Source organism: Lepidochelys olivacea (assembly GCF_965140295.1).
Source record: "Lepidochelys olivacea isolate rLepOli2 genome assembly, chromosome: 4".
In the NCBI taxonomy this organism is placed as follows: domain Eukaryota; kingdom Metazoa; phylum Chordata; order Testudines; family Cheloniidae; genus Lepidochelys; species Lepidochelys olivacea.
Genome location: NC_140414.1, coordinates 101,083,653 through 101,105,010, shown reverse-complemented (window position 1 = coordinate 101,105,010; position 21,358 = coordinate 101,083,653). Strand labels below are relative to the sequence as shown.

General features: G+C 39.0%; 2 protein-coding genes across 5 annotated transcripts in view; one reads left to right on the top strand and one right to left on the bottom strand.

The window, feature by feature from the left end:
• The window catches only part of GUF1 (GTP binding elongation factor GUF1), a 47,323-nt gene extending 43,962 nt beyond the window's left edge, over positions 1–3,361 (top strand). For both annotated transcript variants that reach the window (XM_084627244.1, XM_084627245.1), the window contains exons 16-18: positions 725–844; positions 2,059–2,095; positions 2,998–3,361. In XM_084627244.1, the coding sequence (XP_084483370.1) occupies positions 725–844; positions 2,059–2,095; positions 2,998–3,135 (295 nt within the window). In that variant the 3' untranslated portion in view covers positions 3,136–3,361. The remainder of the gene's footprint in view (positions 1–724; positions 845–2,058; positions 2,096–2,997) is intronic.
• Positions 3,362–5,428: 2,067 nt separating this feature from the next.
• On the bottom strand, positions 5,429–20,755 carry GNPDA2 (glucosamine-6-phosphate deaminase 2). 3 transcript variants are annotated; one of them, XM_084627247.1, is made up of 7 exons: positions 20,671–20,755; positions 14,988–15,151; positions 14,494–14,595; positions 13,548–13,730; positions 13,012–13,196; positions 11,101–11,275; positions 5,429–6,462 (listed from the first exon to the last, which is right to left on the bottom strand). In XM_084627247.1, the coding sequence occupies exons 2-7, from the start codon at positions 15,109–15,111 to the stop codon at positions 6,401–6,403; spliced, it is 831 nt and encodes a 276-aa protein (XP_084483373.1). In that variant the 5' UTR covers positions 15,112–15,151; positions 20,671–20,755; the 3' UTR covers positions 5,429–6,400. The 3 variants fall into 3 exon arrangements, with proteins under 3 accessions (XP_084483373.1, XP_084483372.1, XP_084483374.1); XM_084627246.1 differs by having other exon boundaries at positions 20,578–20,730; XM_084627248.1 differs by lacking the exon at positions 5,429–6,462 and adding an exon at positions 9,660–9,856 and having other exon boundaries at positions 20,578–20,731.
• Between the last annotated feature and the right edge of the window lie 603 nt (positions 20,756–21,358).

Below are 21,358 nucleotides of genomic sequence, written 5' to 3'. Positions count from 1 at the left end.
TTTTGTGTGTGTCTGGATTATGCCTCAATCTATAGAGGCAGCCCTTTTATTTCAGTTTATTAAGTTCCTAGCCAAAGTCTGAGCTATACATTTTTTAAAAACAAAAGATGTACAAGCATGCCAATTGAAGTTCTCCACCTCACCCCCAAAAATGTGTTCCCCTTCAACACATTATCACCCACACTTCTTATCTTCCACAAATAAAATCCTCCCATCTCAAACCCCTGAGACAAGTTGAATTTCTTCCAAACATACCCCCAGGCTAGCCAAACACATTCTCTTTGCTATCACAGCATTATTAACTTTAATATAGAGTCCAGGGATTTGAGGAAGTCAAAAAAGGACCAGAATTCTCAAATTATATACCTTTATATCAAAATGCTCTGAACTATACTAAACTTATTTGGGTTAAGTATTCAATATGATACATGTTTTATAACAGTCTACACATTTAATTACTGAAGTTTATTTGAAAAGCGCTTTGTTAATGTAATCAAATTATCATTTATCTTATATGAACTGATAGGCTGCAGGTGCAATGGTCTTTCTCCTCACCTTGGATAGAGTATTCTGCTAGGATCAGAATATCTTTGATTTTAATAGGGAAATAGACCCTTTTCAGGAACAATACTTACTGTCTAGAAAACTGTTTATGATGATTCTCAAGTGTTTTCTCTCAGACTGCATTATTCTCTCAGAAAACAGTAGTGAATTTCCCTTTCAGAGACAAAGCTTATGCTGTTGGCAAAGCCATGTGTGAACGTTTAAAAGATGCTATTCCTAGACAGTTGTTTGAAATAGCCATCCAGGCTGCTCTTGGCAGCAAAGTCATTGCAAGAGAAACGTAAGTTACACCTTTTTTCCCTGGCTTTAGCTATCTTTTTAAGATATGATGATGAGGAAATGTTTTATTTGTTTTTAAATATTTTTAAAATTTGTCCCTTCAGCCATAAACAAACAGATTTTGTTGTAAAATCTAGTCTGTTTAGGGGTAAACAGCAGAAGGTGCTGGCCCTCACCTGCAGCCAGTGGGAAAATTACTTGTGGTGGCCTACATTTTTTTTTCTCTCATTTATATAGTACTAGTCTCCCAAAATAAAACAAATATTCGATCTTCAGATTTGAATCTAATATTCTTTTGATGGCAGTAAAGTTGAATTATCATATTGTAATTTTATTCAGTATAAAACCAGGTAATGTTTCTTAATGGATCAAGCACAGTAAATCACAAGGGAGTGTGACGGGTAGAATAGTTTCTCTCCAACAAAATCAGGTCACAGTGCTGAGTACGTGGTGAACACTAGGACCCCGGGGACTGAGCAAAGGTAGTTGTTTCCACATACTCACTCCAAGGGAAGTCTAATGCAGGCTCTGCAAGCTAGCTGTTCCCCTGCCAGCACCTACAGTACTCCCACTCCAAACTAACCATGGTTTCTTGGCATGACCCCAGTGCAGTCAGCTTTTGTAGCTGCAAAGGATTGTGGGATTTGGGTAGTGGTAAATAAATAACCCTGGGTGGCTTTTGGGTCCTAAGTGGAAATAGATTCTAAAATGTATGAATAGTAAGAATCATAGCACCTATTTAATAAGCTAATCATACAGATGGTAGGGCATTGTCATCAGTTCATTTGCAATAACACTGTGCCACTGGCTCCATTAGGTAGGTTCTATTTTTTGCTTAGTGACAGTATTGTAAAGTTTTGAGTGTTAGTCAATTTGAAATAAGTCACAGGTAAGATCATTAGCTAGAAAAGGGATTGTACTGTGCTAGTTATTTTTATATATACCCTTTAATGGATGCTTCCAGAATTCAAAAATATCAGACAGTTTGAGGCTTAGCCTCCTAGCTGACTTGGACTGGAGGATTTTAAAAGAAACACTAGTGATCTGTATGACAATACCCAAGCATCCTAGACAAACTACCTAAAAACATTTTGCCACCCATAGATTTGGGTTAGTACTGGCTACTTCTTGGAATGTATTAGGGCTTGTGTGTTGGAAATGTACTGACATGTTGATGATGTATACAGATAGTATATGGTATCTTCTCTCCTACAGAGTGAAAGCTTACAGAAAGAACGTTGTGGCAAAATGCGTAGGTATTTTTCAATTCGGGGAGGGGGGTATTTCTGATATTTGAATATAGACACTTTCAGTGGTCCAGCTAGGGGGATATGGTCCATCTCTTTACTCTCCCATGTCCCTCTCCGTACCACACTGTTTCATTTTTGTACTTTGCGGTTTTCTGGCTCACTTGTCCCTCTCACTTTCAAGCTCCAGTGACAAGGTCCTCTTATTTATACAATTATGTTGTTTAGATTTTCATTCTAAAATACAATTTTCCCTTTATTCTAAAATACAGTTTTCTGATACTGATTCTGTTGTCTGCTTGCACTATATTTACGCTGTGGTTTAGAGAAACTGACAGCTTTTTCAAAGCTGCACATCTACTGTATACCTAAGAGTCTCAAATTCACTATCCCTCAGTCTTTCCCGAATGACTTGGGTGAGTTATTGTGAAACAGTTTCCCTGTAGAGACTCGTTGTGACTAGACTTGACTTTGGGTTTTTCATGGCTTAACCAAGATAATACAGATTCAAGGATGTAGTGCATAACTGTTCACAGAACTAGAGAGAATTACAGAAAAAATTGATTATGCTTGTCAGAGGTCTAAGGACATAAGTTACAGAAGAACCCTTTACTTTCCTTAGTGATGGTAGATACCTCATGTGATAAATGAGATGATGGAAGCTCCTGCCTGTGTAAATGCTTAAATTACAGGTTGTTCACTGGCTCCTCTTCTCCCTCTTAAATATTGATAATTTAGGATGAGTGGTGGGAGTTAGATTTGACCTGAGGTTACATCTAATATAATTAGTCTTTTCAAAAACTGATGGCTAAATAGCTACTGATACTGTATTGCACAGCTCTTACTGTTTTTTATACTGTACTATCTATACCATATACCAAGTTAACACATCTTTCCTTTTTAATAGTATGGTGGAGATATTACACGGAAAATGAAGCTTTTGAAGAGGCAAGCAGAAGGAAAGAAAAAGATGAGGAAAATTGGCAATGTGGAAGTGCCAAAAGATGCCTTTATAAGTGTTCTAAAGAGACAATCTGAAAAATAATTGGAGACCAAAACTCTGCAACTCTGATGCTTCTATCTAGCTTTTGCTGGGCAAATGACAGGATGAGGTTAATGTATAACTTATTGCTGGGGGTATGTTTGTGTTATCTTATCATATTTAATTTTGTACATATGGCTACAGCTATATGGGGAACAAATTTTAATTGGAAGAATGTACTTGAAGTCTACATTTCAGATTTTATTACCATACATTATTTTGTAATGTGTACAGTGAAATTCAGCTAGAATGACTGTGGGTGATTATGGAATCCAGGCCCAGGAGGAGCTTGCTTTAAAGCACTGCAGGTGTGGCCAACCCCCAACTTCCTTTTCTAACTCTGCACACAAGAAGTAATACACTTTAGATCTCAAATTCCTGGAAGTACATTATTTGAAGGTCAGGGCAATATAATTGATTTTTATGTAAGTACAAGGAAAAGGGCACACCAGCTCCACAGTAGTGAAACAAGCTAGACTGTTACTCCACCAGCAAGTGTAAAACAGTCATTTAGGAACTGACAATTAGGAGAGATCATATACCTCAACACAGAGAGTTGGCTCAATATTAGGAGACCTCAAGGCTTCTGAAAACAGCAACTGTAGAAGACTAGGTACTGGGCATTACTGATCCCATGTAATTCCCTTTCCTATCACCTATTTCATGGATACAGGTAAGTGGCAGCACAGAGGGCATACCCCTTATCTAGGTCAGAGTGAAGACATACACCTAATTTATGGCAAGAATGTGAAAGACAAGTATGAGGTGCTTAATTTTCTGATGTTTGTTTCAAAAATGGGGGGGGGGGCAGGGAGGAGTTGCATAATTAGTCTTTAGTTTGCTTCTTAGGAAGTAAGGGTAGATGTTTCTAGCTCTGTCTGTAGAGGGAGCTCACCCACATTCAGCAAATGGTATAACATGCCTCACCTTAGTAACATAAGGTTAGGAACAACCTCTAAAACACAGTTTAGAAAACTGTCATGCTTACAGGAATGAAATCCTTAATTCCAGCCTGTTGAAGGGGACATCCTGCTCTGTGGAAGTGTTATAGGACATGACTTGAGCAAAGAGGTTTTACTACAGGTGAGAAGCCAGCTATTCTGTATTAGGCTCCAACTAAACTTGATGCACTCCAGACAAATTGAGGGACAAGTGTCCTTTGAATAGAAAACTTGTTTCATGCAGTGTTTTAAAGTGAACAGATTAGGAGAAGGTTACACATGACCTCCTGTTTTAATCTAAACAATACCAAAAGAGGGGTAGTGTCAAACTTTAATTACAGCTATAAAACAATCATGTTACTATTACTGTGAGAAAGTATTCTCAGCCAGAGGATTGAAATTAATCCTTTTCACAACTTGTCTTCACAAGCTGCTATTTTAGAAAAACTGCATAAACCAGCAGCTGTTTGGCCAGTTTTAATAATCAGTGGTTCTCAAACTTTTGTATTAGTGACCATCCTTCACCCAGGAAGCCTCTGAGTATGACCCTCTTCCCCCCTCCTTGTAAATTAAAAACTTTATATTTAACACTGTTATAAATGATGGTGGTGAACCAGGATTTGGGGGTGGAGGCTGACAGCTTGTGACCCCTCACATAACCTTGCAAGCCCCCTAAGGGGTTGTGACCCCCACTTTTGAGAACCCTTGTAGTAGATGAATGCTGCAATAGCAAAAAAACAGAATCTGAAGCATGTAAAATCCTCAGCATGCTCACACACAGTTCAGTGTAGGGTGGACCACACTTAAATCTTTCTGGAGGTGTTAAAGTAGGATTCTTCAGCCACTCCAGCAAAGTGAGAATTTGAAGTATGAAGTACTTGAGCAGGAAAGATTATTTTTGCATTTAGTTTCTATATAGCAATAGTTAACAAGAGGCTGGTATACTTGATTTGTGTTTGATGCTTTAATAGCAAATTTTACTTAAGTATGTGTTTTAAAGGAGAGAGGCAGAAAAACAGCAGTTTACCGGCCAGTGCCTGTTAGCCATAAATGTGGATTTATAGTTAAAGGAACATTTTTTTTCCCCACTGTAGAAAATTACTATTTTGAAAGCCAAGACTATTTAAATATTACAATAGATGAAGACGAACATACCATCAGATCCAGCCCATCTCTTTCAGTGGATATTTTAAAAGGGAATTTACTGCTGGCATAAAGGAGCTGGTCTGGCACAATGTGTTAGCTTTGCCCATATCTAGAGAAAGGTACACTATCCTTTCGCTAATCCTTTGTTTTTGAAACCTGAAATGTTTATTCTCAGACTACAGCTCACATCAAAAACAAAACAAACATGGTAAGGTTTTTGTGAATTTAAGCTTTACTTAGAGTAACAGTAGAAAAGAGTGGCACTCTTAGTAACAGTTCAACATTTATAGCAAACTAACGTACTGCAAAGTGGTTCTGTTTACATTCAGACTTGTTTCAATACTAGCCATCTGGATTTTTAGGCATTCTTACTGCAATTAACCTCCCTTTACAATTATTGGATCACAACATCATGTAACTAGGCCATTCATCTCCAAAAAGGAACATACTGACTGTATTCATTATCTATAGAGTTCATAATTACCAAAATATAAAATTCCTAAATAAACTTGAAACATGTAACAAAAGTGCTATGGCAGAAGTATAATATGCACATAATTGAATAAGTTATTGTAACTGTTTGAAAGGGTCCTCTATTTTTAGGCAGTTTTCATACTTTTATATGCCTGAGTATTGTACAGTAGGACTTAAACGCCCAGAAGCTATTGGTATAAGATTAATTTAAGGCTACCAAAGTGCAAAAGTTCAATGCGTATTAGATATAAACAGAGCACTTCATAAGCAAAGTTGTGCATCTGTTACAAGTCCATAACATTTGACATGCCCAAAAGCATTTTGCCTATAGTGAGACACGAAAAAATGAGAAGTATCTTGTACTGGTGGAGCCGTGGACTTCTGCTTAAGCTAAAGTATAATTTTCTCCCACACAGTCAAACAGTACACTGCTGTTTATTTCTCATAGTATGTAACTGCCATTTACATTTGCTCTATTCTTGTTTACTTACTGTAGCAGCTAATGAAGTCACATATACAAAATATTAAAACAAATGCACAATACAACAATGTATAGAGATGGAATGTAAATAGAGATACTGGATTTTTTAAAAAATACAGTACTTAAGATTTCCCATTTTAGCCAGTTTTCAGCATATTGCATAGCAGTAAGTTTGTCTGCTACCTAAAAATGGTGTTTACCCACATGGAGTTCCTCAATTCCTTCTTCAGTTTTCTTCTTTCATACTGTACAGTGGGTCCACAAGTTTATTGTGAACATGCATTAAACCTTGGGGGGAAAAAGCAACAGTGCCTGTTTTACATTAGTTATCAGCACACATTTCCTATCTACATTGTTTGTTTGCTGTTTTTAACTGCACATAGGTATATACATTAACATATGCACTGAACTAGAGAAAAGCAGAATGGGCACTCAAAAAAAAATTTAAGATCAACTCTATACTGGCACCTAGCTATTCATTCACTTAGGCTGAAGGAGCAACATGTTGTTCCTGTATTATTTGTGGACATTATACCACGCTTACATATGAACGAACTGAATAGGGACATGAATGGGAAATGTAACAATTCTGTAATCATCAGATATGCATGCAGGACCATTATTTAAGACTTGTTTCAATTTAATTTCAAGTACACACTGATAAAGACCAACAAAAATAGCTGTGGGTTTATGTCCAAGTTAGAGAGTGCACAATATTGTTGCATGATTCTCTTAATCTATAGTTTTTCACCACCAGAATTTATACGATACTTTGATATGCTCATAACAGCCTGAAGATGTTTATGACTACACCTTATGGTATCAAACTCTCAGAACAAAGACCAATTATCTGAAAGGTCAAGAATATACAAATAGAACATATTTACATACATATGAAGTGGTCAATTAACTTGCTACAGAAACAGTAATATGTATTTCCTTTAATGTTCAAGTATGCAACCTTTTATCATGGATTACTTTGAAAAGGAATCATATCGAAGAACCTGCTTATGCACAGTCTGCTCATTTAATGTCATTCAAGGTCATCAATTCATTTAATGTCAAAGTGCAATTCTTACTAATTTTCACTCATGTTAACACTTTGGCACTGATACAATTAGGAAATCGAGCTAAAGATCCAGTTCCATTTTGTGGCTGATCAAGAGAATTGTTTACTAAACTTCAGTCAGTTCTTTCTGTGTAAACCTAATGAAGGCAATATGATTATACACATTCTCCTAAACACATTATCTGAGGACAGTGGACTTGCTCAGGTTTAACGAAGCATATATTACTTATTCTGAAGAATCTTTATTACTAGTGCTGATGTGAGAAGTGGAAAAAGCCAAGCCCAGAGCCAAGGCTATAGTTGTAGGGCTAGCAGTTAAAAAAAAAGTAAGTAGGAATATGTTAACTGAATGCGTTTGATACAAAAGATGGTTGATACACAGAGAAACCCACAGTGACACTTAAGCAACTCTTAGAACATGAGAGCTGTCACATTGAGTCAGACTAATGGTTTATCTAGCCCTATATCCTGTCTTCCCACAGTGACCAATGCCAGGTGCTTCAGAGGGAATGAACAGAACAGGCAATCACTGAGTGTTCCATCCTGTCATCCACTCCCAGCTTCTGGCATAGGCTAGGGGCACTCACCACATAGTGTTCCATCCTGGCTAATAGTCATTTATGGACCATGAACTTATCTAGTTCTTTCTTTGAATGCAGCTATAAGTTTTAGCCTTCACGGTATCTCCGGCAACAAGTTCTCTGTGTGTTGTTCTTCAGAGTGGAGCCATACTTTAAATTTGCATCTACAGTTTTTGCATTTGATTGCCTGGTTCTCTTTTTGAAAAAAGGGGAGAGGGAGCATATGCCCCAATTTGTGTTTCCCAAAGGAACAAATAGTATTTTTAGATAAGTACTGCACTGCTGCTTTTATGAAGCATATTTAATTTTCCCATTAGTAGATGTGCATTTCAGGGAGAGCACGTTTAGAGGCACGAGTCTGATATTTACAAGCTCTACATATTAGAGGAGAGCAGAGTGAAGATCCATTCTCCACAAGGGCAGCAGAGTTTAGCATCAGGATCACCCTCCCAAGAGGTACCAGCTGGGGACCCACTTCCTGGTTCCAGATTTCACGATTCCTAGATTTTACAAGCCCCAGTCCATTCTGGGGCAAAAAGCCCAAGGTACTTGAAACAGCTGATCCAAATGATTATGCATTTAAAACATTACCTGGAGGAGGAGAAGAGGCTTAAATTACTGGATGGCTTGGATAAGGGCCAAGTGAACTGAGAGCAATTGGACTGTCCACTTTCCTGTTAACCTCCGTTGGAAACTATACACTTCCTGAGTTGTGCAGGCAACCAGAGTCCTTCTTTCCTAAAGTGTGTATCCTACAGATTCAGAAGTTTTCTGTGTGTACACATTTTAAAAGTGCTCTTAAAAGTTTAAGAACTTAAAGCATTCACTCCGCTCCTATGAGGATTATTTATATGCCAGTGTTCAGAGTTCAACTGATTTTGCTGTAACCAGATTAAGAGTCTGGTTATTTGTTTTGGGCATTCATTAAGTTTTTGCATTCTACAACAAAAGCAGATGAAAAGTTCACCTTCCCCCCACCCATGTACTTTCTAAAAAACATTGTTAGACATCAAGTATGGAAGACTGCAACCCAAAAACTTGAGGTTTTTGGAAAGTTATGAATGAGTGAAGAGAGGACGAGGGGCTACAATTAGAACTAGCTGCTCCAGTTACTATTGACTTATCTCTATAAACCATAATGCAGATGTTACTGTGCTATAGTTTGAGGTATAGTACCACATATCTGAAATTTTACAAAAATGACTCAAAGTTTTGGAGATGGTGAGAGGGTGGTAGGTAAGTGAAACAAATAGGATAGGCATTTTTGAAACCTATCTATTGAGGCCCCGAAAAGAGTTAATCAGAAGACCAGGATTAAGAAACTCCTAATTACTAATCCTGGCTGACATTGCCTTTCCTCTGTGGCCTAAAGTGAGAAAACCGTCTGTCTCCCCATGTATAAGTTGAGGTTGTAAGTTTAAAATGATTAACAATATTTCTAAAAATTACATACACAAAGAAGCAGTATATTATAGTGTAACTGATCAGAGTAATTAAGAAAAGTATGAACACCTATTCATACACACGATGTATGTATCTATATATATATATGTGAGAGCGGTATTCCCATTAATGTCGTAAGTCTACTTATATGTTACTAAGTTTGTAAGTGACAAGATTATTAATCAAGAGCTATGTGAACTAGTGCACTGAGTCAAAGGAAGCAGTTTTAGTATTCAGTATATCCAGGCAATCTTGACTAGAATTCTAGATTACAAAGACTAATGATAAAAACTACATTCAATAGAAGTTCAACACTGATAAACACTAAATTTACTTTTTCAACGAATAGCCAAAATATACACATAACAGAGTAATGAGATACTCATAATTTAAGTCAAGAAGTGAGCTACCAATGATACTGTGGTAAAAAGAAAGCCCAGTGGCTTGTGGAAATCCCAAAATGTGGCCTTTCTTAAGTTGACAGTGTCCATTGAATTGTGCGTTTAGAAGAAAAAAATACTTTCAATTAAAGTTAAAAAGCCAGCAGCCCAGATCTCATGGACACCTCAAAATAGTAAGTGTTCATGCCCTGGAGAGAAAGAGGTTCAAAAAATAAACAAACTTCAATTTCTATCTACCGTAACATTAAGACTGGGAAAATGATTACACGAATTTCTTATCCTCAACATCCATAGCCTAATTAGTAAGAGAACAATAAAACAAACCTGATTGCTGTGAAACAACTTTGTTATAAGCAGCAATTTATGTAAGTATAATTAAGAAAAGGCACTCATTGAAATTGCATTAAGGATCAAACAAACAAGGTAGTGCAATTAGTGCTCAGAAAACCGCTTTATGCTAAATATACTTGATCTAATTATTGACATATAAAGCCAACATAGGAATCTCACTAGATTACATAGTGCAGATTTAGTTATAGAAAACACATAGTAGACAAAATGTCTTCACAAATGATTTCGAAGGCTTGAATAAAACATTTGGGCCTTAGCAACTTCAAAATTCTGGTTTACTGAACAAATGCACAACAAATAAGTCAAAAACGGAAATATACAGCAAACCATAACAGAAGCAGCAGCTTGAAATGATTTGGGATTAATCTCCATTATTTATCAAAATTTTCTATAACCTGAATTTCACTTTGCAGTGTTTCTGAAATCAACAAATTACAGCAAAAAGCTATGTCCTGTAAAGTCAGGTCTCCAAGATGCTGCTGTTGATGCACATGGCTAATATATTAAATTGCAAGTAGCAAAGCATATAGATTACATCAAAGAAAGTTTACACGAGGGACATATTAAAGAAGGATTCTGTACTTTGCTTCTTGCATGAAAGGAACGCAGCTAAGCTGCTTAGCCACTGTATTACAGACGCTCTTTGTTAGTCTCTAAGGTGCCACAAGTCCTCCTTTTCTTTTTGCGGATACGGACTAACACGGCTGCTACTCTGATCCCCGACTTACGCAACTGTTCCGTTCTGGAAAGCCTTGCGTAACTCGAATTTTGCGTAAGTCAGAAATGTATACCTGAACGTTAAGCAAAAAAACCCACAAAAACAAAACAAAACAAAAAAACACCCTTCCTATTTCTAGCTTAAGGAACTTTTTCCGTAAGTGCGAATTTGTGTAAGTTGGGTCTTGTGTAACCCGGGAAGCGTCTGTATATTATATTCAAATACAGAGTTCAGCATTTCATATTTGAATATGGCAACTATTTTCAATTGTACATGTTGTACTTGGAGACTAGAATTTAACCCCCAGTCATTTTTAACTTATTAGTCACACAAGAACCTATTCTGTTTCAATTCAGTGCTCACCTTTGAAGTATTTCACAGTTTTAACTCTTAGTTCTAAAGTAGCATCTTCATCACATACGAAGATCGTGCGGGGGTGCTGCTGGAAAGCAGAAACTGTCCACATATGATTGACCCCTTCTTCAATTGCTTTGTACAAAGCAAAAGCTTTATGGGCACCTGTTATGAGAATCATAACCTGGAAGATGAACACAAAAAACAACACACACACACACAAAAGAGAGTGAGTTTTCCATTTACCTTAAATTCCCGAATCAGTTTTTAATTACTAGTTAGATAATGGAAACCTACAATATTTAAACATCTTAAGATGAACAGTTCTTTAACTTATACTCTACTGAAAACCTACCACTTTTCAGAGAAAAATATACCTGCATATTTTAACGTGCCCATCATCATATCTAATATCCAAGCACTAACATGTTCCCACTTGACTCCACATTATGAGATGTCAGCCAAAAAAAGGTGATACCTAACGGTCAAGAACTGCCAGAAGTGCCTCACTCAAGATGACACATCTACACGTACAGATATCATTCAACGCAATTACCCAGAGTATTCATTATTATTACTACTACTACTGTAGTGCTTAGTGAAAGTCAGAAAGTATGCCAGAAAACCCCTTTGGTTTAGACTTTCATGCAACAGCCCCTAACTATACAGTTACTAAAGGTGACCAGTAAAAGCTAAGATATCAAGTTCTAGTAACTCTACCAGCAATGTACTTATTGTCTCAGTAAGCCAGGCCAAGAAGACATTCAGAACATTACCTGACAACACTTATTTCACAGTTCCATAGATGGCTGTACAAGTCTTCCTTATAATAAAAATCTTACAGTATTTTTATATAAAATAAAACCAGATGTGGCTTTTAAAAAAAATACAGAAACTATACACAGGATTAGCTTAGCCATCACTGAAATAGCCACCTCTGGGAAGAAACAGTAACAGCTGCACAGGAAACCTAAGCAGGAGTTTCAGAGTGGTTAATTCTATAATTCCCTATTAAAATTACAGGGTGAATTTAGGTTGACAATATGAATGAGAATAGGGCCAAGACACTTCGATTTTTTTTTTGTAAATGAAGAATTCTACAGGTTCTATAGTCATTATAAGTGATCAGGATCTCTCTTTTAAATCTCATCTGAAAGAGGTCTCCAAAAGCACAGTGGTCTGTACAGGTAAATTTGACTAGTTATACTGGTATAACTTCAATCTGTATAACTGTCATGTTGACCCACTTATTCTGCTGTAAGTGTGGTACTCTTTAGTAGAGACCAAGCCTCTATTAAAGCAACATAAGCTAAACTGAAAAAAATCCCAGAATACTATAATATGTCACGGGGTGATGCCAGTACAATTATATTGGTTTAAATTCACCCTGAGATAACACAGAAAACACTTTCCCCATGTATGCAAATCAATGCTGGGGAACTGGTTCAGAAATGGTTTGGAAGAGCAGAATATTATTGGTGTTAACATTTAAAAAGTCTGAAAAACCAGGCACTGTTAAAAAGGATCCTTTACTCCCTATGGGCCTTCTCAATGGAGCATCTAAATGCTTAGACTGATATGTTGCCATGTTTACGTTATAAGGAATGAACATGTCACCATTAAGAAATGTATCCATTCATAGCATTCTAAAGAAGCCACAAAAACTTGTAATAATTGCTTACTACCAGATGCCCAGTTTAAGTAAACCTCTAATTAATAAATAAAAACTTATTGAAATCTAGTTGCATATTCAGTAATATACTGTTAACTGGTGATTTATTCATTTCAAGATCCTTCGCATTAGCTCTAATATGATTTCAAATGACAAAAAGTAACATTGCATGTAATTTTACTGATGCAGCTTTGTCATAGCATTCTGAATACAGACACATGCAAATTAAACTAACAATGAGTTCTTACTTCTCTAGCATCCATCACTGTACCAACACCAACAGTTAGTGCCATAGTTGGCACTTTAGATAAGTCTCCATCAAAGTATTTAGCATTTGCCAAAATGGTGTCCATTGCTAAAGTCTTTAACCTTGTTCTTGAAGCCAAACTTGATCCTGGTTCATTGAAAGCAATGTGGCCATCTGGACCAATGCCTTAACAAGACCAAAAAAAAAAAAAGTCAGTGATTCAGGGTTCCTGATAAGGCTACAAATATTGTAAGAAAAGATTCATGGTAGAGTTTCCTTACTTATTAATAAAAAAATAAGGCAAGAGTCAAAGCTAGTATGCTATTAAATTAGTTATTAAAATTTGGACACTAACACTTCTATAATTTCTGGTTCAAACTGATTCTCCATGTTAGTAGTAGAAGCCTCCCTTTCTTAAACTGTCTGCGTCAAAATGAAATACATTTGTAGATACGTTTTGGAAGTGATGACATAAAGGGATTCAATACATGTATTAAAACTATGACTAGCGATCACTGCTAAAGTGTTTTCTCATACCTCCAACGAACAGATCAATTCCCCCAGCTTCTTCAATTTTTTTTTCAAATGCATCACACTCTGCCTGTAGGTCTGGAGCATTCCCATCAAGGATGTGAGCATTATTAGGATCTATGTCAATATGCTTAAAGAATTTATTCCACATATAAGAATGGTAACTCTCTGGATGATTTCTTGGAAGCCCTGGAAACATTTAAAACGAAATGTAAATGGATTTTACTCAAATTAAACTTCCAGATTTACATTAAAACATATGCTGGGCAAGAAATATGCAGTGAATTTCTTAAATTCTGTCTCACCAGATCAAATAAACTGAAGCATTTTATAGACTGGCTATGATTCTCCATTTCCAGGCACCTTATGTATGTACAGGTTTCAGAGTAACAGCCGTGTTAGTCTGTATTCGCAAAAAGAAAAGGAGTACTTGTGGCACCTTAGAGACTAACCAATTTATTAGAGCATAAGCTTTCGTGAGCTACAGCTCACTGAGGAAGTGAGCTGTAGCTCACGAAAGCTTATGCTCTAATAAATTGGTTAGTCTCTAAGGTGCCACAAGTACTCCTTTTCTTCTTATGTATGTATACACTCACTTTGCACAGACATGCATGACTATACAAAATATAAGACACAGGAAATTTTGGCCCAATAATCTGTTCCTAAGTACCTTTAATAAGGAAGTTTCAAACACTTCACAAACATTGAATTAGCCTCAACGTCCACTTCAGTTGGGTAAGTATTATTCTGATTTTGAAGATGAAGACATTGAGCAGCAGGGAGGTTAAAGAAACTTGTGTAGAATTACACAAAACTTGCAGCAGAGGCATGAATCTCACAACTCTCAGTCCTATGCTTTATTCAAAACACAAGAATCTGATTTATAGTTTTAATGCAGAAAAAAATTATTTGAATAGGTAGTATTTCTTAACATGAGAGATATAAAACTTACCTACATATTCATCCATATTGAAAGTCTTTACATATTTAAAAGAAAGATCTCCATTCTTGTGATATTCTATCAGTTTTTTGTAGCATCCCAAAGGTGTGCTCCCTGCATAAAATAAGATTATTCTAATGTTTTGTATGCCAGTAAGACATTTTTAGATGAATTTGCAAAGCTATAAAGGATAAACTCTTTATAAGTCAATTCCGCTACCACGTTAGTTTGTAAACGCAGTGTCAATTCCATATTTAAAGTTGTGATAAACCTTATCCTTCTCCCCAGGGGGAAAAACTCAGTGAGTTTTTTCCACTTTTCTGAACTATGACCCACTGAAATATTTACAAGAACATAACATTTAAAGTTTGAATTAGGCATGTTTGAACTTTTATATAATTATGTACCTATCTAATTTCTAAGACACCTATTGCTCTGGTTAACCAGGCACCAAACATTTCTGTAGCTACTGAATTACATGAGTTTACAACAAAAAAAAGTATTACCTGTTGGTAAACCAAGAGTAAAATACCTTCCCTGGCTTGGTTTGAATTGGATAATACGATTACAAATGTACTTTGCTGCCCATTCACTTGCCAAATCATAGTCATCAAGAATTACCAGTCTCATTCTGATGGTGAACCGCTTACAGGAAAAAATGAGGTTAAACCTGTGAAAAACGTTGAAAACAATTCTTTTTAAAGTCTCATAACATGAAAAATAGAACAAAAATTTAGGTAGGTTTAGTTTACCCTTAGATGTTATTTTAAAAGACTGCGCAGATCTAAAAATCAAGCTTCAAATTTCTAGAATATAATTCAGGGTGGACAAAAAGCATGTTTTTTATGCACTCAGTCAATAACTTTAGAGGGGATTTCAAGTCATCTGTCTTCCCTCAGGTTCCAGTTGGACAACAAATTGCAACATTTGCGTCACTGAAAAGGCTACAGAAGATCAGGAAACAAAACTTGATCAGTAAACATAACCATTGGTCCATTAATTAAAAAAACCTACTCCACAGGGCAAAACTGTGAAAGAGTAAGAGAATGAGGGGATAGACCTTTTGAAACACTCTAGATCCCAAAGTTTTAAAGACTTACACTTTGATCTTGCAAACACTTACACACAGTTTTATGAATGAATACTTCCACTGAACTCAAATGAGTTCAAGGGGACAACTCACACAAATAAATGCTTGCAGGATTAGAGACTTAATCTGTCCCTCACTGGAAAATGGGGGCCTGGTCAGTTGCTTGTTTTATGATTATCTGAGAAAGCAAAAAAAATCAAGAGTTGCATAGCGTTGTCAGTACAAGGTGAGCTACCTTACCTTTGTTAAGTAATCTTTACAAAGGATTTTTTTTTTTTTAGAACTTCTTGTTATTCCATAACTGGTTGAATTTGAGTGCCTGAAGTTAACTAAGAAGTGACATGCGCTACCTCTCTGTTTCTAGTTCCCCATCAATGACAGGAAGTGGAAACAAAAGACTGGCAGGTTTAATCATAATTATATCATTAAGGTCCAATAGCACATGACCTGCTAAAGTAGAGGTGGGATAACTACGGCCCGTGGGACTGGGAGCTCCCAGCTGCGGAGGCCAGCCCCCGACAGCCTCAGCTCGCCATGCCGCCAGTCCTCTGAGCAGCGGGGCTGCGAGCTCCTGCTGCGCAGCTCGGCGGCATGGCTGGGCCGTGTGACTGCCAGCCCTGGTTCTCTGAGCAGCATGGTAAGGGGGTGGGGAGGTTGGATAAGGGGCAGGGAATCCTGGGGGGCAGTAAGGGGACGGGGGGTAGTCGGATAGCCGTGGGAGTCCCGGGGGGGCCTGTCAGGGGATGGGGGTGTGGAGTGGGGTCGGGGCAGTCAGGGGACAGGGGGTGGTTGGATAGGCATGGGAGTCCCGGGGGACCTGTCAGGGGGTGGGGGTTTGGATAGGGGTCAGGGCAGTCAGAGGACAGGGAGCGGGGGGGGGGGGTTGGATAGGGGTGAGGTCTCAATGGAGGGTGGTTAAGGGCGGGGGGGTCCTGGGAGGGGGCAGTCGGGAACAAGGAGCAGGCGGGGTTGGATGGGTCGGGGGTTCTGAGGAGGGCAGTCAGGGGGCGGGAAGTGAGAGGAGGAGGATAGGGGGAAGGGGCCAGGCTGTTTGGGGAGGCACAGCCTTCCCTACCCAGCCCTTCATACAGTTTCGGAACCCCAATGTGGCCCTCAGGCCAAAAAGTTTGCCCACCTGTGCTAAAGCTTAGAAGAAGACAACATGATTTAATTGCACCTATAACACTCCTGAGTAAGCAACAGTTCCTTATATCAGTTAAGGACAAATGCCCTCCAGGCATAGTGGCTGAGTGGCTATGGTGCTGAAAGTTGTGGGTTCGAGTCTTGCTCACTCTCACATTGAAAGGCCACCTCCAGTTCACTCTACTGTAAAATGGGTACCTGACCCCAGGTTAGGGCAGTCAAAGATGGTCAGACATGATGCTAGCCATATCACTTGTACAGTTGGCTACGACACTGATGTGCCTTAACTGTGTCAGGCCACTGCGCCATGTGCTCGGGGGAATTCTGATTACCACCAAAGGAAATTATACACTACTTGCATTCACTTAACAGTCAGGCTGTGAGATGTCAGAGGTAGTACAGAATGTACCGAAGACCTTGTATACTAATTTCTCCTACGGAAGAAAAAAAAAGAAAACCTTTGGAAAAGCTTCTACAGATGCATTACCTAGAAGTTCTATAGAGCTTTAGCAAACCATTCTGGTACCCAAATTCAAGACAGATTAATTCAAACTGACACAGGTACAGAGAAGGGCTACTAAGGAAAATCAGGGGATTGGAGGACCTATCTTCTGAAGACAGCCAAAAGAGTTTGGGCTTTTCAGCAAAAAACAAAGGCTGAGAGGGGATATGATTACAGTCTATAAATACAATAGGGAGGGAGAAGAGATATTTAACAGAAATGTTGGCACAAGAACAAATACATATAAACTGCGAGGTTCTGGAAAAGCACCTTAATGAGGGGGGCACAAACAACTTAGCTAGTTGTAAAATGGAGCTTGATTCATTTATGAATGGGATTATATAACAGGGTTGCCTATGAGAGCAAGGGACTGGACTCAAAGACCCAAGAGGCCCCTTCTAATCACATATCCCTAAACCAGGAACTACCACTATTGATCTCTATAGACTATATCACACTAGAAATGGGGAACAGAAAATGAAATAGTTCAAGTAACATAGGTAGGTAGCGATGCTATTTCTTTTTAAGTTTTATACTATCAATGAATAGCACAGATAGATTAGTAGGAAGAAATGTTTATGAAGAAACATTTATGCTCACACCATCAATTCCCTCCAGCAATTCATTCGTACTCACAAAAACATACATAGCTTGTGACAGTGAGGTACCAAAACTTCTTATTAAATTCACTTAGTCCATTAGTCAGTCCTGTTTGCACCAAACCCAGAGATGGCTGAAGAAACACATATGCAGAAAGTTAACCCCTCCTTCAATATAAAACTCAAGAAGGTTTAAGAACTTTGTGGAGCAGGAACCATGGTTGGCAAACCAGAGTAATATGCAGACACACCTGGCAATATGGAATCTTTCAGGGTGGATTGATTTAAATCAGCAATTTAAATAAAGCGGAAAGCCTCCATTTAAAAGCAAAAAAAATCCTTTTCCGTTTGTATATCAGTTACTTTCTAATGAAAGGTGCATTCGCACTGGTTGATATAAGCATCAAAATATGTTGATTTAAAACTAAATAAAACCTTTATACTAATTTCATAAATCTTTTTGTTACCTCAGAGGATATACTATAACTATATACATTTAAGCAGTTATATAGCTTAATATTTGCAGATTCTGTACATTTTTAGTGTTAGAAAGTGGTGAATGATGTATTGTTTTTTTTACTAGATAATTAACTTTATGCTCATGACGTGTGTCAAGCTGCATTAGGTGATAATTAGAAGCTGCATTAGATGATAATTAGAATTAGATAAATAAAGCTGCATTAGATGATAATTAGAATTAATTAAACCCACATCATATAAAATTTATTTTTATTAAACAAAACTACCTTATATTTTGGATACATAAACTTCTCTTATCAAAACATGTTTCACATTTACAACTAAATAATTTATTAAAGGAACAGAGGGATTAACTATAGACAGGACTGGCTTTAGGGAAAATGGGACTTGTGCAAACTTGTATTTTGGTGCCTCTGACACCAGCATTCACTTAACAGTCAGGCTGTGAGATGTAGAGATAGTACAGAATGTACCCATCACCCCTGCTGCTTCCCCGGGTTCTTTCCCCACCCCATCATCCTCAGGACCCGCTGCCTCCCCAAGCTCCATTCTAGTCTCGCACCACAGGCCCACCCCACTCCTTGCCTGTTGACCATGACACCTGGACAGTCACCCGCCCACAAGGCCAGTCTCGGCTGTAGACTGTATATTAAACAGATTTCATGTCAGCCTAGGAAATTTTTCAAATATGTTTAAATGTCAGTGATTTTCAACCTTTTTTCATTTATAAACCCCTAAAAAATTTTGAATGGAGATGCTGAACTCTTTGGAAATCTTAGACACAGTCTGCAAACCCCAAGGGGTTTGAAAACCACTGGCCTAATTGAAAGTTACTTAAGCTTAAGTTCCTAGACACCTAAGTCTCTTGAAAATGAAACAGTATCCTAAGTTGCTTAGGCTGTCCATCAAACTTTTAAAACTAGTAGATCTCATCCCCTCCCTCCTTGTTTTTATTCATAGACTGGAAGAGAAAGACATGACTCCCTGCTTTTTCAAACTCCCAATTGATTTTTCAACTTAAAATACTTTATTTGGACTAATTAATTCATTCTGTACCTGCAGAAGAGGTTACTGCTGTCAAAAGCTGATTTAGCACTTCCACAAATTCTGCTTTTGCACTGTAGTATTTTGTTTATGTAGAGAGAGAGATGTAGTTGAGAAATTAGTGAATTTCTGTTTGTATCGCTGTGTATGTATGCAAGGAGACAGAGGAGGGCCATTTACTTGAATGCCCAGAACCATCCAAAAGCAAGGGCTAGCAGTTACCGGGAAAATAAGTGTTCTTCTATGAGCAGGAAAGTTTTGATGATGGGTGGAATTATAAATATTCATAATTTGAGAATTCAGTCAGAGCTCAGGTAGTGAGAAGCTATAAATAGGAGTATGAAACCACTAAGGCGAGCTCAATGAATGGTCATCATGAGATACATGATGGTCTCTAGAGTCACAGACCAGGTTCCAATGCCTGTGATGCCTTTGCCAGTCTCTTGAACCCAGTAGCACAGTTCCTGAGTCCCCTACAGGATCAAGCCCTTAATGCAACACATGACCTACTGTGCCATATTTATGAAGCTTGACCTCAAAAGAAATGGTTCCCCCCTCACTCTTCCTTTATACAGACAGGAAGCCTTTAACAATAAGTGTTTGATAGAAACTCATGGATTCAGCATAGTTTTTTTTTTTTTTATTTAAGTGTTTTAAGAGGTCATAAGAAGTTTAGGCCTTAACATATTTTACATTAAATTCAGATTTTGTTTTAATCAGATTTTTAACAAGAAAAACATATTGTTATTTAAACAATAAAAAATGATTTAAATGTTAAAAGTCTATTCCCCCTTCCCCCCCAAAATATCAGTTTTTACCCACCCTGGAATCTTTAGTCTTAAAGAAAAGAACATTGCCTCATTCAGCAACCTAAGCTGGGTACCTAGGCCTGTACCCCAATGACACCACAACCCACACCCCAACTACAGTCCCGCCCAATAGCCCCCATTACCCAGCTACATCCACACTTCCCTCGGTCCCAGACCAAAACCTCCGTACCCCCGTGACCCACCACAGCCCCCCTCCGAGCAAAATTACCGCCCTGACCCACCACAACCGCCCCCCCATGCCCCTGGTACACCTCCCAATACCCCTTGCGTTACCCGCCCCAGCACCGCTCGATTTCAGACTGACCCCTCCTCCTTCTCGTCTCCCCCCACAGCCCCAGCCACCTCCTGACCCCATCACCCCTCCCAGCGCCGGCCGGCCCACGGCCCAGCCACGGGGGCAGCACTCACGGGGAGCAGGAACCCCGCCACCAGGGTGACCAGACAGGGCCCCCGGCCGGCGAGCAGAGCCAGGACCGCGCTGCTCCCGGGGACAGAACTAACCGAGCTGAGAACGAAACCGATCCGACCTCAGTTCAAGCTGAAGCGGGAGTGACCCGGAAACAGATGTGAAGGACAGGAAGTGACGAAAGAGCGAGCGCGAGACGAGCAACGCGCATGCGCTGGAGTGACTATATCTGCGGTGGCCCGCGCTCAGGCAAGCCCTCGGGCTGAGTAGAGCGCGGGCGCGTGGTGGTTGTAGGGCGTGTGCGGGTGGGCGGGGCAGATGTCGGCTGGGTTCTTGTAGGCGCAGCGCAGGGGCTGTGGGGACGGAGGCTGGGCGGTAGCGGCGACCCAGTACCGAATGCTCCCTGCCGCGGGGCGCGGCTCACGGAGGGGAGGAGGCCGGGTCCTTGTATGTGAGATCGGGACGGACAACGGCCGTGTTCTGGGGCAAGGCCTAGGCCGTAGGAAAAATCCTCCCAAATAAGCCCCTGCCAGAGGCGCGCGCGGCTTGGGGAAGGGGACATGGCTGGGGCGTTGCAGGCATAAGCTAGGGGTGCAGGGAAACAGACACAGGTTTAGCTATTGGCGGTGTTGGGGTCGGCCTGTTGGCCCCAGGTTATTAGACAAGGGGGGTAAGGTAATATCTTGTATTGGACTAATTTATGTTGGTAAGTTAGACAGGCTTTCAAGATACGTAGAACTCTTCAATCACTGATAAAAGACAAAAGCAACATATCCTCCTTGG

Bases quoted from the DNA above. Each gene is read 5' to 3' on its own strand.
- GNPDA2 (XM_084627247.1), bottom strand. From the start codon at position 15,111: ATGAGACTGGTAATTCTTGATGACTATGATTTGGCAAGTGAATGGGCA. The intron at 14,596-14,987 runs GTAATACTTTTT...TATTTTATGCAG, and splicing joins TACTCTTGGTTTACCAACAG to GGAGCACACCTTTGGGATGC. The intron at 11,276-13,011 runs GTAAGAACTCAT...TTCATCTTCCAG, and splicing joins CAGTGATGGATGCTAGAGAA to GTTATGATTCTCATAACAGG.